A 13932-nucleotide genomic window follows, 5' to 3' on the forward strand; every position below is an offset into this window, starting at 1 on the left:
GAGGCATGTAATTTTTTATTTTCTAATGCTGTTATCTATCAAACTTATCTAAGATGATTACCTCATTAATATTAATGCACCAATGGAAAATACAAACATGTTGATGAGCATAAGCAAAACTTATTGCATTTTCTATTTATAGACTTAGCCTCATTCCGAAGAGAAAACAGAATCTCTGCAGAAGAGCTCCAATTTAATTTTTAGCTCTTCTCAAGCTCATCTTCACAACAGTAAATAATTTGTTCCTATTGTATTTCTAGAATTATTGATTATGAATATTATACAACTGTCTACATTCTTTACTAAGTTACATTAAACACATCAGTGCCATAACCTCCTCTCTCATTATTGTATTTGGAAATTGTATTATATTGTAGATAGACTAGTAGCTTAAACAAACATTATTATGCTCACAAAAGTTTTCTTTATCTCTTAAAATTCACTGAGTTCTTAATGCTATGCTAAACATCTTCAATATAAATCTCTTGGAGTAGTATGTAAAGATTTAAACTGCCTAAAAAAATAAAAATGAAACTTTAAAGAATAAAAAATACAAACATTTGTAAATATTATATATATATAAATATAAATCTCTTTAGATAGCATTTTTATTCTAAAAAATAAGAACGAAATTCTAAAAAGAATAATGGAATCAAAATATTTTTGTATTTGTGAGCCATTAGATTAAGTGAAATGAATGTAATGCTGTGCTTCAAAGTCAGAGTCTGACATCTTCCCTCCATCTTATTGCAGCAGTAAAGGGTAAGTGACATCCACGCTGCTTAAAGAACTCACAACCTCAATCTGTGATATTAGCATATACTAGTTAGGGTTTGATTCAAATATGTAATAAAATTTACAGATAAAAGAAAACTGGGAGGAAAAGGCAATAAATTTTATAATTGGTTATCATTGCAAATTGACAGTCTTACACATGAAGTACAAAAATATACCAGTTTTATGTTACACAATAAGAAAATTTTGACCATAAAATTTTAAATTGCATTACTTCTGTTCAGTTAAAAATATGATGCCTATTATTTTGATATTTTGTAATATTATAAAATATTTCTTCTATCTAATTATTCCAATGTGTATAGATTCATTATGGTTCTCTAAATATTACTTTGACTGTAAAATACATTATGGTCCCTAGTAATAATAAAGATGAACTAAAAACACAAAACATGTTATATTTAAGCATAGCTGTTTCAAATTAGTTTCCTAAACAAAGATGATTTATGGTGGCTATAAATGCTGCATTGTAGGTAAGAAGGTCTAATTTTATCATTGAACAGAATCTCTTGAGTTAAAGTCAGAATAGCTGAAATCACAAATTAAGAGGGTTTTATGAAGTTTAACACTTTTTCCTTTTGAACTTAAACTTGAACCAAATATCACCCATTACAGGGTAATGTGTGTATCTTGTACCAATATGTTCTCAAAGTTACTACAAAGACATATACACAAAACAACATACAAAAGGAAATGTATCCACAGACCAAGAAAATTCTTAAAAATTTTAAGACTAATCTAGGAATATATAAATTATATGGTGAAAAATTTTATTCATATCCAAAATAAATGATTTGATGCATTCCACATGAAAACATCAAGGCACAAATCCTTACTAGGTCAGGGAAGTCTACTCATCCCTATATTATAAATAAGGAAATTGACATTGGAGACATCATTTATAAATATGTGGTGGCTAGAATATGATAATAATCCAAATAAGATATGCAATACACATTCAAATTCAAAAGCATGCAATCAAAAAATCAGAAGAGAGTTAGTACATGCTTAGGTGTTGAGTTTTCTGCTTTGTTCTGGTGGCGTTCTTTAAGCCTGTTGTTTACCATCAGAAACAACGGTCCTCTTCTACTCATCCAATTATGTTGCATTGATAATTCTTCAATTATCTATGTGTCCAAGAAATGCAATCACTATTATGCATGGATGCATAGCCTGTGTGTTGTGAAGCCAATAGATGCCTCCTTTTAAAGAAAGACATTGACAAAATAAAAATCATATGGAAAATACTTTTTCTTAAGTAATATGGTAATTTCATGGGACTTTAATAATTGCTAAGGGAAGAAAAAGGAAAGAGATTCATGTGGTGTATGATTATGATATCTAAGTTATTTAACTGCATAAATAATAATTGAAATAAGTAAACTGGAAACTTAGTCCTGGATATAAAATCAGTTCAGTCAGGGAGACAAATAGACTGTTTAAATTTGTCCACCCAATTTTCTGTTAATGGTTTGTATCATTTTAAATCTCCTCTAATTTTGAAGAGATCCTGCAACATTATCCAATTCACCATAACTGACAGAACCTTCCTATTGTATACTAGAAAATTAATATCTAAGTATCACATTACCATCCTGTGTATCAAAGCAGAATGAAAGTGATGGGCTATGTATATACTTTCAGGACCTGCAATGGATTGATGCATTCAATAAGTTTAAAATTACTCTGCGAATAAATGAATCCAGTAAGTAGTATATTTCTTACTTTACACAATGGTACCTGTAGACTCATGACTCACCCTCCTTCTCTCCAACAATCTCAGCACTGAATTTTACTTCCCTTTCACAAAATCACTATTGCGGATATGCTCAGTATCTGGCTTCAGTGCTGAGAGACCAGGGCCTAGTGCTCAGTCTCAGATGTATTTTCAAAGTTGATCTAATGATAGGTTAACATTCCCGAGAGCTTCTTCAGCTCTAGAGTTGGCAACAGTCTAACCGTTCACAGTCACCTGAGCAGTTCTGCCTCCTATACTCTATGTACCCTGGACCTATATATCCCAATTCCAAACAGCATGATGACACAGTCTTCAAGGATTTCCTGCTATCAAGGAACAAACCCTTGATTGGGAAGCAAATCCCATTTCCCAGTTGGTTAAATTTTTTTGTCATTGAAAATTTCTACTTTAGTGGTTAAGATATATTTAACAAATACAATATTAGTAGAATTTGAAACTCTACCTTCCTTATGAGCTAAGAAACAATGTCATTGGTTCAGTTTGCAGTTTAGTCAACTGGTCATATGGAGTAAGAAGACAATCTCAGGTTTACATCTTACTGAAAATGTAATGTCTAGAAAATTTAAAATATAAAGGTTTCATAATATATCCAACTCTATAATTTGTATTTATTAATCTACTAATATCTGGGATTATAGGCATACATCTAAGAAAGAATAGTTATTTATTAGTCTGTCTACATTGAAGTGGTTTGTCGATAAATGTATATGAACTGGCCAAAAACAAATTCTTCTCTTCCATAGGCTGTCCATTTTCTCTGATGCAAAGTCTCCTACTGGCCTTGTATTAGGCAAGTAGGCTAGTCACTGTACTTGTCTCTACCTCCCAGTCTTGGGCTTGCAATTGCCAGTCACCATCTATATTTTTTTTTAAAAAAATTTGAGATCCAACTTTGGTCCTGATGCTTGTAAACACTTTAGCAAATGACTTGATTTTCCAGACATATTTTTTTTCTCTCATGGTTTTTTTTTTATATTTAAAAACTTCCATCTCCTCCCCTCCTCCTCCCCCCTCCCTCCCCTCCTCCTCCCACTTCCCTCCTCTCCTTCTCCCCCTTCCCTCCACTCCCCTCCACCCATACCTCCCCTCCCTCCTTCTCAAGGCCAAGGAGCCATCAGGGTTCCCTACTCTATGCTAAGACCAAGGTCCTCCCAACTCCCCCCAGGTCCAGGAAGGTGATCGACCAAGCTGAGAAGGTTCCCACAGAGCCCGTCCATGCAGAAGAATCAGAGCCCAGCGCCAATGTCCTTTGCTTCTCAGTCAGCCCCCACTGTTGGCCACATTCAGAGAGACGGGTTTGGTCGCATGATCCATCAGTCCCATTCCATATATCTTAATTTAAGGAGCCACCTGAGGGTTGTCAAGAACTTGACCCTAGAGGGGTTCCCAGGTTTCCAGGGAGATGCCCCCAGTTAGTTCCTTGGGCAGCTGAGGAGAGGGAGCCTGAAAAGGCCAGTTCCTATAGCCATACTGATTAATTTCTTGCATATCACCATAGAACCTCCACCTGACGATAGATGAAGAAAATGACAGAGCCCCACATTGGAACACCGGACTGAGCTCCCAAGGTCCTGATGAGGAGCAGAAGGAGAGAGAACATGAGAAAGAAAGTCAGGACCGTGAGGGAACCTCCATCTGGCGATAGATGGGGAAAATGACTGAGCCCCACATTGGAGCACTGGACTGAGCTCCCAAGGTCCTGATGAGGAGCAGAAGGAGAGAGAACATGAGGGAGAAAGTCAGGAACGTGAGGGGTGCGTTCACTCATGGAGACGGTGGGACAGAACTAATGGGAGATCACCAGACATATTTTTAAATTACTTTTTCTATATCTTGAATCTATGGTTAGGTGATAATTCAAATTAATCTGTAGCTTCTTCATCTAAGTCTTATATCTAAAACCAAACTAGCAAAGCAGGACACTTTCTTTGTTATAGAATCACAATGTTGACTTCAGGTTACTTGACATATACCCGGAGTCATCTGGAAACAGAAAACCTCAAAAAATCAGACTAGACTATGGCTATGTCTGAAGCTTTTTCTTAACATCTCATTAGATAAAACTATAACAAACACATATAGAGTAAAGCATAGTATTCCTTGTTTAAATAATATAAAGAAAAGCTAGAACATTTCTTATTTATTATTATATTTTTATTAAAAATTTTCACTTGCTCCCATTTCCCTTCCCTTTTCTTCTCCCCTCGCCCTAACTCTCAAGTCCAAAGTGCAGTCAGGGTTCCCTACCCTGTGGGAAGTTCAATGTCCTCCCCCCTACATCCAGGTCTAGGAAGGTGAGCGTCAAAACAGACGAGGCTCACACAAAGCCAGTACATGCAGTAGAATCAAAACCCAGTGCCATTGTCCTTGGCTTCTCAGTCAGCCCTATTGTCAGCCACGGTCAGAGAGTCCGGTTTGATCACATGCTCCATCAGTCCCAGTCCAGCTGGCCATTGTGAGCTCCTACAGCCCCACAGCCCCACAGCCTCAGTGTGTGGGCGCACCCCTCTTGGTCCTGACTTCCTTGCTCATTTTCTCCCTCCTTCTTCTCCTCATTTGGACCTTGGGAGTTCAGTCCAGTGCTCCAATGTGGGTCTCTGTCTCTATGTCCATCAATCACCAGATGAAGTTTCTATGGTAATATGCAAGATGTTCATCAGTATGGCTATAAGATAGGGCCAATTCAGGTGCTCTTTCCTCAGCTGCCCAAGGTCCAAGCTGGGGACATCTCCTTGGACACCTGGGAACCCCTCTAGAAGCCAGTCTCTTGCCAACCCCCAAATGGCTCCCTTAATTAAGGTATATACATCTCTGCTCCCATATCCACCCTTCCTCCGTTCCAACTGTCCAATTCTCCCAAGATCTCCCCATCCTCCCCTTCTCACTTTTTTCTCCCCATCTCCCTTTACCCCCACTCCACCCCCACCCACAAGCCCCCAATTTTTGCCTGGAAATCTTATCTACTTTCAATATCCAGGAGGATAACTATATGTTTTTCTTCTTATTTAGATTTTCTAGGATCACGAATAATAGGCTCAATGGCCTTTATTTATGGCTAGAATCCTCTTATGAGTGAGCACATACCCTATTCATCTTTCTGGGTCTGGGTTACCTCACTCAGGATAATGTATTCTATTTCCATCCATTTGCATACAAAATTCAAGATGTCATTGTTTTTTTACCACTGAGTAGTACTCTAATGTGTATATATTCCACAATTTCTTTATCCATTCTTCCATTGAGGGGCATCTAGGTTGTTTCCAGGATCTGGCTATTACAAATTATGTTGCTATAAACATAGTTGAACAAAGGCTTATGTAGTATGATAGGGCATCTCTTGGATATATTCCCAAGTGTGGTTTTGCTGGATCCTGGGGTAGGTTGATCCAGAATTTCCTGAGAAACTACCACACTGATTTCCAAAGTGGTTGCACAAGTTTGCATTCCCACCAGCAATGGATGAGTTTACCCCTTACTCCACATCCTCTCCAGCAAAGGCTGTCATTGGTGTAAGATGGTATCTCAAAGTTGTTTTGATTTGCATTTCCCTGGTGGCTAAGGAGGTTGAGCATGACCTTAAGTGTCTTTTGGCCATTTGAACTTCTTCAATTGAGAAGTCTCTGTTCAGATCAGTACCCCATTTTTAGTAGGGTTAATTAGCATTTTAAAGTCTAGTTTCTTGAGTTCTTTATATATTTTGGAGATCAGACCTTTGTCTGTTGCAGGGTTGGTGAAGATCTTCTCCCAATCAGTAGGATGCCTTTTTGTCTTAATGACAGTGTCCTTTTCATTACAGACGCTTCTCAGTTTTAGGAGGTCCCATTTGTTAAATATTGCCCTTATTGTCTGTGCTACTGGGGTTCTACGTAGGAATCGGTTTCCTGTGCCCATGTTTTGTATACTGTTTCCCACTTTCTCTTCTATCAGTTTCAGTGTGGTCAGATTTATATTGAGGTCTTTAATGTATTTGGACTTGAGTTTTGTGCATGGTGATAGATATGGATCTACTTTCATTCTTCTACAGGTTGATATCCAGTTATACCAGCACCATTTGTTGAAGATGCTCTTTCTTCCATTGTATACTTTTAGCACCTTTTTCGAAAATCGGGTGTTCATAGATTTGTGGGTTAAGATCCGGGTCTTCTATTTGATTCCATTGGTCGACTTCTCTGTTTTTATGCCAATACCAAGCTGGTTTCATTACTGTAGCTCTGTAATAGAGTTTGAAGTCAGGGATGGTAATGCCTCCAAAGTTCCTTTATTGTATAAAATTGTTTTGACTATCCTGGGTGTTTTTGTTTTTCCACATAAAGTTGATTATTGTTCTCTCAACATCTGTGAAGAATTTTGTTGGAGTTTTAATGGGGATTGCGTTGAATTTACAGATTGCCTTTGGTAGAATTTCCATTTTTACTATGTTGATCCTACCATCCAAGAGCAAGGGAGATCCTTCCATTTTCTGGTGTCCTCTTCAATTTCTTTCTTCAATGCCTTAAAGTTCTTGGCAAATAGAACCTTCACTTCCTTGCTTCGAGTTACCCCAAAATACTTTATGCTATTTGTGGCTATCGTAAAAGGTGAACTATCTCTGAATTCGATCTCTGCTTCTCTATGCTTTGTGTATAGAGGGTTACTGATTTTTTTCTTTTTGAGTTCATCTTGTAACCTGCCACATCAATGAAGTTATTTTTCAGTTGTAGGAGTTCTTTTGTAGAGTTTTTGGGGTCACTAATGTACACTATCATATCATCTGCAAATAACGAGAATTTGAATTCTTCCTTTCCATTTTGAATCCCCTTGATCTCCTGATGTTGTCTTATTGCTATTGCTAGAACTTCAAGCACTATGTTCAAGAGATATGGTGAGAGTGGGCAACCTTGTCTAGTTCCTGATTTTAGTGGAATGGCTTTGAGTTTCTCTCCATTTAATTTTATATTAGCTGTTGGTTTGCTATATATATTGCTTTTATTATATTTAGGGATGATCCTTGTATCCCTAGCCTCTCCAAAACCTTTATCATTAAGGTGTGTTGAATTTTGTCAAATGCTTTAATGAAATGATCATATGGTATTTTTCTTTCAGTTTATTTATATGATGGATTACATTGATAGATTTTTGTATGTTGAACCAGGCCTGCATCTCTGGGAAGAAGCCTACTTGATCATAATGGATAATTTTTAATGTGTTTTTGGATTCTGTTTGCTAGAATTTTATTGAGAATTTTTGCATCATTGTTCATGAGCGATATTGGTCTGTAATTCTCTTTCTTGGTTGGGTTTTTGTGTGGTTTTGCAATTAGGGTGACTGTAGCTTCATAAAAAGAGTTTGGCAATGAATGACTCTTCTGATTCTATTATGTGAAAAATATTAAGGAGTATAGATATCAGCTCTTCTTGGGAGTTCTGATAAAATTCTGCATTAAAACCATGAGGTCCTGGGCTTTTTTTGGTTGGGAGGTTTTTTATGACATTTTCTATTTCCTCACGACATATAGGTCTATTTAAATTGTTCACCTGCTCTTGATTTAATTTTGGTAAATGCTACTTATCTAAAAACAAGTCCATTTCTTTTACATTTTCCAACTTTGTGGCATATAAGCTTTTGTAGTAAGATCTAATGATTCTCTGAATTTCCTCATTGCTGTTATGTCCCCCTTTTCATTTCTGATCTTGTTAATTTGCATGTTCTCTCTCTGCCTTTTGATTAGTTTGGATAAAGGTTTGTCAATCTTGTTGACTTTCTCAAAGGTTTGGGTTAAATGTGCTATAGATGTCTGTTAAGTCCATTTGATTCATTACCTCCATTAATTCTATTATTTTTTTGTTATGGTTCTGTCTGATTAACCTGTCCATTGGTGAGAGAGGACTGTTGACGTCTCCTACTATTAGTGTGTGGGATTTGATTTCTGCATTGAGTGCTAGCAATGTTTCTTTTACATAAGTGGGTGCTTTTATATTAGGGGCATAGATATTCAGGATTGAGACTTCATCCTGATGAATTGTTCCTCTTATGAGTATAAAATGTCCCTCTCTATCTCTTCTGATTGATTTTAGTTTGAAGTCAATTTTGTTAGAAATTAGTATGGCCATACCCGCTTGTTTCTTAGGTCCATTTCCTTGATAAACCTTTTCCCAACCCTTTACTCTGAGTAGATTTCTGACTTTGTGGTTGAAGTGTGTTTCTTGTAAACAGCAGAATGTTGGATCCTGTTTTCGTATCCAATCTCTTAGCCTTTGCCCTTTTATAGGTGAATTGAATTCATTGATATTAAGTCATACTACTGACCAGTGGTTGTTAACTCCGGTAATTTTTTTTTTTTTGGTATTAGAGTTTGAGTGTTTCCCTTCTTTGAGTTGAGCTGGTCGCTAGATATCTGAGTTATTGTGGGCATTGTTGGACTCCTTGGTATGTGATTTTGCTTTTATTACTTTCTGTAAGGCTGGATTTGTGGCTATGTATTGTTTAAATTTATTTTTATCCTGGAATATGTTGTTTTCTCCATTGATAGTGAACGAAAGATTGGCTGGGTATAGTAGTCTGGGCTTGCATTCATGGTCTCTTAGTTTCTGCAGAACATCTATCCAGGACCTTCTGGCTTTCATGGTTTCCATAAAGAAGTCAGGTGGAAGTCTGATAGGTTTACCTTTATAAGTTACTTAACCTTTTCCTTGGCAGCTCTTAGTATTCTTTCTTTATTCTGTATGTTTTGTGTTTTGAATATTATATGCCAAGGGATTTTTTTTTTATCCAGTCTATTCAGTGTTCTGTATGGTTTGAAACCTTCATAGGAATATCATTCTTTATGTTTGGATACTTTTCTTCTTTAATTTAATTGAATATACTTTTATTGAATAGGCCTTTGAGCTGTAATTCTTCTCCTTCTTCTACCCCTATTATTCTTAGGTTTGGTCTTTTTATTGTGTCCCAGATTTCCTCAATGTTTTGTGATGAGCATTTGTTGGATTTCCTGTTTTCTTTGATCAATGTGTTTATTTTCTCTATGGTATCTTCAGAATCTGAGATTCTTTCCTCTATCTCTTATATTCTGTTGGTTATGCTTGTTTCTGTAAGTCTCTGTTCATTTGCCTAGATTATCCATATCCAGGTGGTCCTCGGTTTGTGTTTTCTTCATTGCCTCCATTTCAGTTTTCAAGTCTTGAACTGTTTCCATGATCTCTTTGATTGTTTTTTCTTGGTTTCCTAGGGTATCTTTTATGGATTTACTCATTTCTTCAAACTTTTTGTTATTCTTCTCATCCATTTCTTTAAGGTAGTTTCCTACCTCCTGTTTAAGGGACTCTATCACTTTCATAAAGTCAATTTTTTCTACTTCTTCTGGATTAAGGTGTTCAAGTCCTCCTGTTATAATTTTGCTGTTTTCATGTTGTTTTTCAGATTGTTGGGGGAATTCTTGCATTGATGCCTGCCCATCTCTTCCTTCAAATGTTCTCTGATGGATCTTCTGGTACAGGATCAGGTCCCCTTGCTGGTCAGGGACCTCACAGACAAAGGCCTACCTTGCTACAGGCAGGCTATTAAAACAAAGGAACTCCCTCCCGGTTGTGCTAACCATCCTGCCATCCTGTCCCAGCACCCCAACAGGCTGAGGTGGGGGATCTTATGGCCCCGAAAAAGTAGGGAAGAAGGGCAGCACAACTTTATACTGTGATTCAGAGCAGAATTCAGGGGACTGACTAAACTCTGTGACTTCAGGGCCTGAGAAAGTGGCTGATGCATTCTATAAAATTTAAAAAATTTTGTGAAAGATTGAATAAATGAATCTAATAAGATGTAATTTCATGACTTTTCTGGAGTTATGATTTTAATCACTGTTGGGGTGAACAAACTAGTCTCCATATTTCCAAAAGCCTCAGCACCAAGTTTTACGTGCCACTTGCAAAATCATTAAAGCTGAAATGTAGTAATATGTGATCAACATTCTATAGTCAACAGGGATGAGAGATCAGGGCCTCAGTTTCAGAACTATTTTTGTAGTTGATCTAAGGTTAGGTTAAGGTGACCAAGAGCTTCTTTCAGCTCTAGAGTTGAAAACAGTCTCACTTTTCACAGCCACCTGAACAGTTATGTTTTTGACATTCTGAATGTGAAACCTCGACTTACATATGCCACATATGCCAGCTTCAAACAGCATATTATACTCTAAAGATTTACACTTTCAGGGAACAAACACTTGAAAGAGAAACAAATGGCATTTTCCTGCTGGTTAATTTTTTTCTAATATCTAAAATTGTACATTGGTATGAAAATTTTATATGCAGAATTTATCTGTATTAAAACTATTGTTTGGTCAAATGAAGTCTGAGTAAAATTTGAGATTCTACATTTCTTATAAACTAATAAACAATGTTGTTTGTTCAGTCCTATATTATAGTGAAACCACACTATAGCAGTCTTAAAACGCCGAAAGACATTTTAACAGTTACATCTTGCTGAAAAACATCTAAAGATTTGAAAATAATAAACCAATTTTCTTTTATGATATAAAAGTTTTCTTTTATATCATATCCAAATCTGTAATCTACATATTTGCAGACTCATTCCTCAAGTACCTAAGTAGTAAGGTTATAGGCAAGTATTAATGCATCAAATTATTTATTTGTCTGTATATTTGTATACATGTAATGTGGTTGTGTGCACATGTGCATGTTATGAGTATGTGAAGGGTCAAAACAAACTCTGGTGCTGTTCCTTAGGTTGTCTACTTTCTTTGATGCAAGGTCTCTAACTGACTTGTAAGTATCTAAGTAGGCTACTCTGGATGTCCAGATTGTTCTAGGAATCTAGCTGTTTTGACCTTTGAATGCTGTGCTTAACAATACTTCTAAAAATAGGTTCTTGAGAATCAACTCGGATCCTGATGTTTATAAACGAGTTTAGCAAATGAATTGATTTTTCCATACCTTTTTAAAAATTATTTTTCTTTTTAAAGATTTATTTGTTATGTAAACAGTATTTAACCTGCATATATGTCTGCATGCCAGAAGAGGGTAGCAGATTTCTTTATAGATAGTTGTGAACCACATTGTGGCTGCTGCAAATTGAACTCAGAACCTCAGAAAGAGACTGCTTATAACCTCTTCTTGTTGATCTAAATTTCTTCATTCTTTTTTATTTAAATATTGAGGAAAGTTGAGAAGAACAGACTGGACTATGAACATGTGTGTAACTTTTTGACATCCAATAGAATAAAGCCAGGGAAAATACATTTAAATAAAATGGTGTTTTAAATTCTTCCTTTTAGTAACCCTAACTTAGAGTTTTAAGAACAAGACCATTCAGAAGTTTTAGGTATCCTTGTCTGACACTTAATTTTCATTCAAAATTGCTCATGAGTTCATGAGTGAGGTTTACCGTTATTGAGAAAAAAATGCCTATTTTATCTTTCTTCCATGTGAATAAGTGATACAAATGGATGCTACAATGAAAGACTGTAACTTCTGAATATGAAACTCAGAGAGGTAACAGAGAAAATAAAATAACATAACTCTACATTAAGAATAAATATGACTATAGAATTATAGCGCAATGAGGAGGACTCATACAGCTGTGTGAAGAATATTGCACAGATAACCATGAACTGTATTGTGCCTCCTTTCCTGTTTACCATTGCCTTTCTAATTTAAGATATTGGAAACAACTTGTGAGTGGGATAATGATAGAACCTGTCCTCTGTTGACATATACACTAATATACTGCTGAATAGTTTTCAATGATAATACTTATGCAATATTCCCATTGTATAATATTTTATTACAATTGCATCACTTATAGAATTGATAGTATTTTTTGAATCATTTGCTAAATTGAACAAGAAGACTTTCTATAAATAATTGAGGCAACAAAGAAACATTGCAGAAATTTATGTAAACCCATCTTAATAAAATTACGTTTGACTTGTATAAGCAGAGCATACATGCAAACATAAGCAACCAAAAAAAAACTTGGGGAATTTTCACCAGGTGATGTAGAGCACTATCTTAATAAACTCTGGTTATTCAAAAGAGAAGCAATTTTTCATTGGTATGAAGGTGAGAATCCACTTCTACCTTTGGTACATTTATTTCACAAAGCCATATGCTAACAATAGTCTCACATCTAATATTACTAATTCCTGTATGTAGGATACATCTTTCAACATCTTGCAGAAGTTATACTGTGTTGCTAGTGAAAATCATTCTTTGTTGAGTCAAAACTTACCTTTTGAATTAGTTTTCTTAGGGAAATCTTGACATCATTATTTCTCAGGCTGTAGATCATAGGATTCAACATAGGCACAACAATGGTATAAAACACAGATGACAATTTACTTTGCCCCAGGGAGCTGACTGATGATGGCTGAAGATACATGAAAGCTGTGGAACCATAGAAGAGAGCAACAGCCAAGATATGGGAGCTGCAGGTGCTAAAGGCCTTGTGTCTTCCCCAAGTGGATTGAATGTTGAGGATGCTGACAATGATGTAGATGTAGGAACTAAGAATGGTCATAGCTGGTATAAGAATGTTAAATGAACCAAGGGACCATAATAGTACTTCATTGATAAAAGTACTAGAGCAAGAGAGCTCCAATAATGGGAAATAATCACAGAAGTAATGCCTTATTATATTAGACTTACAGAAAATCAATCTTATCATGAAGAAAGCTGAAGCTGTGGCACTAAAGAATCCCATACCATATACCCCAGCAATCATCCACAAACAGACTTGATAGGACATGGTTACATTGTAAAGCAAAGGTTTAGAAATAGCCACATAGCGGTCATATGCCATTACACCCAACATGTGACATTCTGCCACAGCAAAAGCACCAAAGAAGTAGAACTGAGCTATGCATTCTGGATAGGAAATAACATTCTTCTCTGTCACAAAGTTCACCATCATTTTGGGTATAATTATAGTCGACTGAGAGCAGTCAATAAAGGACAGACTGCTGAGTAAATAATACATGGGTGTGTGAAGCTGAGAACTAAACACAATCAAGATGATCATGCCTAGATTTCCCACAACTGTAACCAAATAGACTGCCAGAAAGATGAAGAATAGGGGCAATTGGAATTCTGGATTATCTGTTAACCCATCAAGGATGAATTCAGTCACTGTGGTTTGATTTACTTCTTCCATTCTCTTCTGGAAACTCGATGTAAGAAAGAAAGTTTTACAGAGAAGAAAAATTTGAGTATCAATTCTCCTATCACTCAGTGAATTTTGAAACATAATTCAAATATTTCCAGGTATCTCTAGTCAGCTGGCATCCACTTTTCAATCTAAGCAGTCAGAGATTTTTCAGTCCTGGCAAAAAGAAGTATGCAAAGAAATAATCAAATAGATTATTAAAAACTTGTGACTGTAATATTCGTATT

At 36.0% G+C, this 13932-nt stretch overlaps 1 protein-coding gene across 1 annotated transcript; it reads right to left on the reverse strand.

The window, feature by feature from the left end:
- Positions 1-12736: 12736 nt before the first annotated feature.
- On the reverse strand, positions 12737-13693 carry LOC119809347 (olfactory receptor 150-like). Its single transcript, XM_038322183.1, has one exon. The coding sequence runs from the start codon at positions 13691-13693 to the stop codon at positions 12737-12739; it is 957 nt and encodes a 318-aa protein (XP_038178111.1).
- Positions 13694-13932: the final 239 nt, after the last annotated feature.

Source organism: Arvicola amphibius, chromosome 3 (assembly GCF_903992535.2).
Source record: "Arvicola amphibius chromosome 3, mArvAmp1.2, whole genome shotgun sequence".
Classification (NCBI taxonomy): domain Eukaryota; kingdom Metazoa; phylum Chordata; class Mammalia; order Rodentia; family Cricetidae; genus Arvicola; species Arvicola amphibius.